The 1352-nt window shown below is 25.1% G+C and overlaps 1 protein-coding gene across 1 annotated transcript in view; it reads right to left on the minus strand.

The window, feature by feature from the left end:
• Positions 1-225: 225 nt before the first annotated feature.
• The window catches only part of C21H1orf159 (chromosome 21 C1orf159 homolog), a 10266-nt gene continuing 9139 nt past the window's right edge, over positions 226-1352 (minus strand). The window contains exon 4 of the mRNA XM_015648029.1: positions 226-377. Within this exon, the coding sequence (XP_015503515.1) occupies positions 226-377 (152 nt within the window). The remainder of the gene's footprint in view (positions 378-1352) is intronic.

Genomic DNA, 1352 nt, shown 5'->3' on the forward strand with positions numbered 1-1352 from the left:
TTGGCACAAAATGGGAATTTTCTTCACAAAATTGGAATTTATTGGCACAAATCAGGGATTTTCTCCACAAAATGAGAATTTTCTCCACAAAATTGGGGATTTATGAGCTCAAAAATGGGAATTTTCTCCACAAAATTGGAATTTCTTGGCACAAAATGGGAATTTTCAGGTTTCAATTCCCATTTCAATCAATTAGCAGAGCGAGGTTCATTAAGGAATGGATAATTAGGGGTTTTTTTTACCTTTGTTCCTCCTGTAGAAAACCTTTGGGAGTTTGTTGGTTCGTTTGAGGTAGAAAAACGAAGCCACCGAGAGGATGAGGAATAAACTGAGGAAAAACGTCCCCAAAATCAGGGAAGCAGCGACTTCGGGGCCCCCTGGAAATATAAAAATAATCAAAATACAAAATCTGCTCTGAGCCAAAAATCACTTTTCATCGAAGGATTAAATCAAAATAATGAGAAAATTATGGATTTTTGGGTGTTGTTGGGTAAGTGTTCAATCATATGGTAAATTCAATCATTTTTTAACTCATTAAATTAATTTTTTACTCATTAAATTACTTTTTAAACTCATTAAATCAAATTTTTACCTCATTTTAACAAATTAAATCCCTTTTGGAACTTATTTTAACAAATTCAGTCACACTTAAAACTCCTTAAATCCATTTTTTGACTCATTTTAAACTCATTAAATACATTTTTTAACTGATTAAATTAATTTTTAAACTAGTTTTAAACTCATTAAAATCCTTTTTTAACTGAATAAATCAATTTTTTAACTCATTTTAACAAATTAAATAACTTTTTAAACTAATTAAATAAAATTTAATTAAATTAAATCCTAATTAAATCCCTTTATAAATTCATTAAATCAATTTTTAACAAATTAAATCAAGTTTTAAACTAATTAAATAAAATTTAATTAAATTAAATCCTAATTAAATCCCTTTATAAATTCATTAAATAAATTTTTAAACTAAATTCTAACAAATTTAATCCCTTTTAAATTCATTAAATCAAATTTTTAACTTATTTTAACAAATTCAGTCACACTTAAAACTCCTTAAATCCATTTTTGACTTGTTTTAACAAATTCAATCACTTTTAAACTCATTAAATCCCTTTTTTAACTCATCTGAAAAAATTAAATCATGTTTTAAACTCATTTTAACAAATTAAAACCCTTTTAAAACTCATTAAATCCATTTTTACCTCATTTTAATCAATTCAACCCCATTTTTAACTCATTAAATCCCTTTTTAAACTCATTAAATGCCTTTTTTAACACATTAAATGCCTTTTTTAACTCATTTTAACCAATTAAATCCCTTTTAAAACCCATTTTAAACT

This window comes from Parus major, chromosome 21 (genome assembly GCF_001522545.3).
Source record: "Parus major isolate Abel chromosome 21, Parus_major1.1, whole genome shotgun sequence".
NCBI lineage: Eukaryota > Metazoa > Chordata > Aves > Passeriformes > Paridae > Parus > Parus major.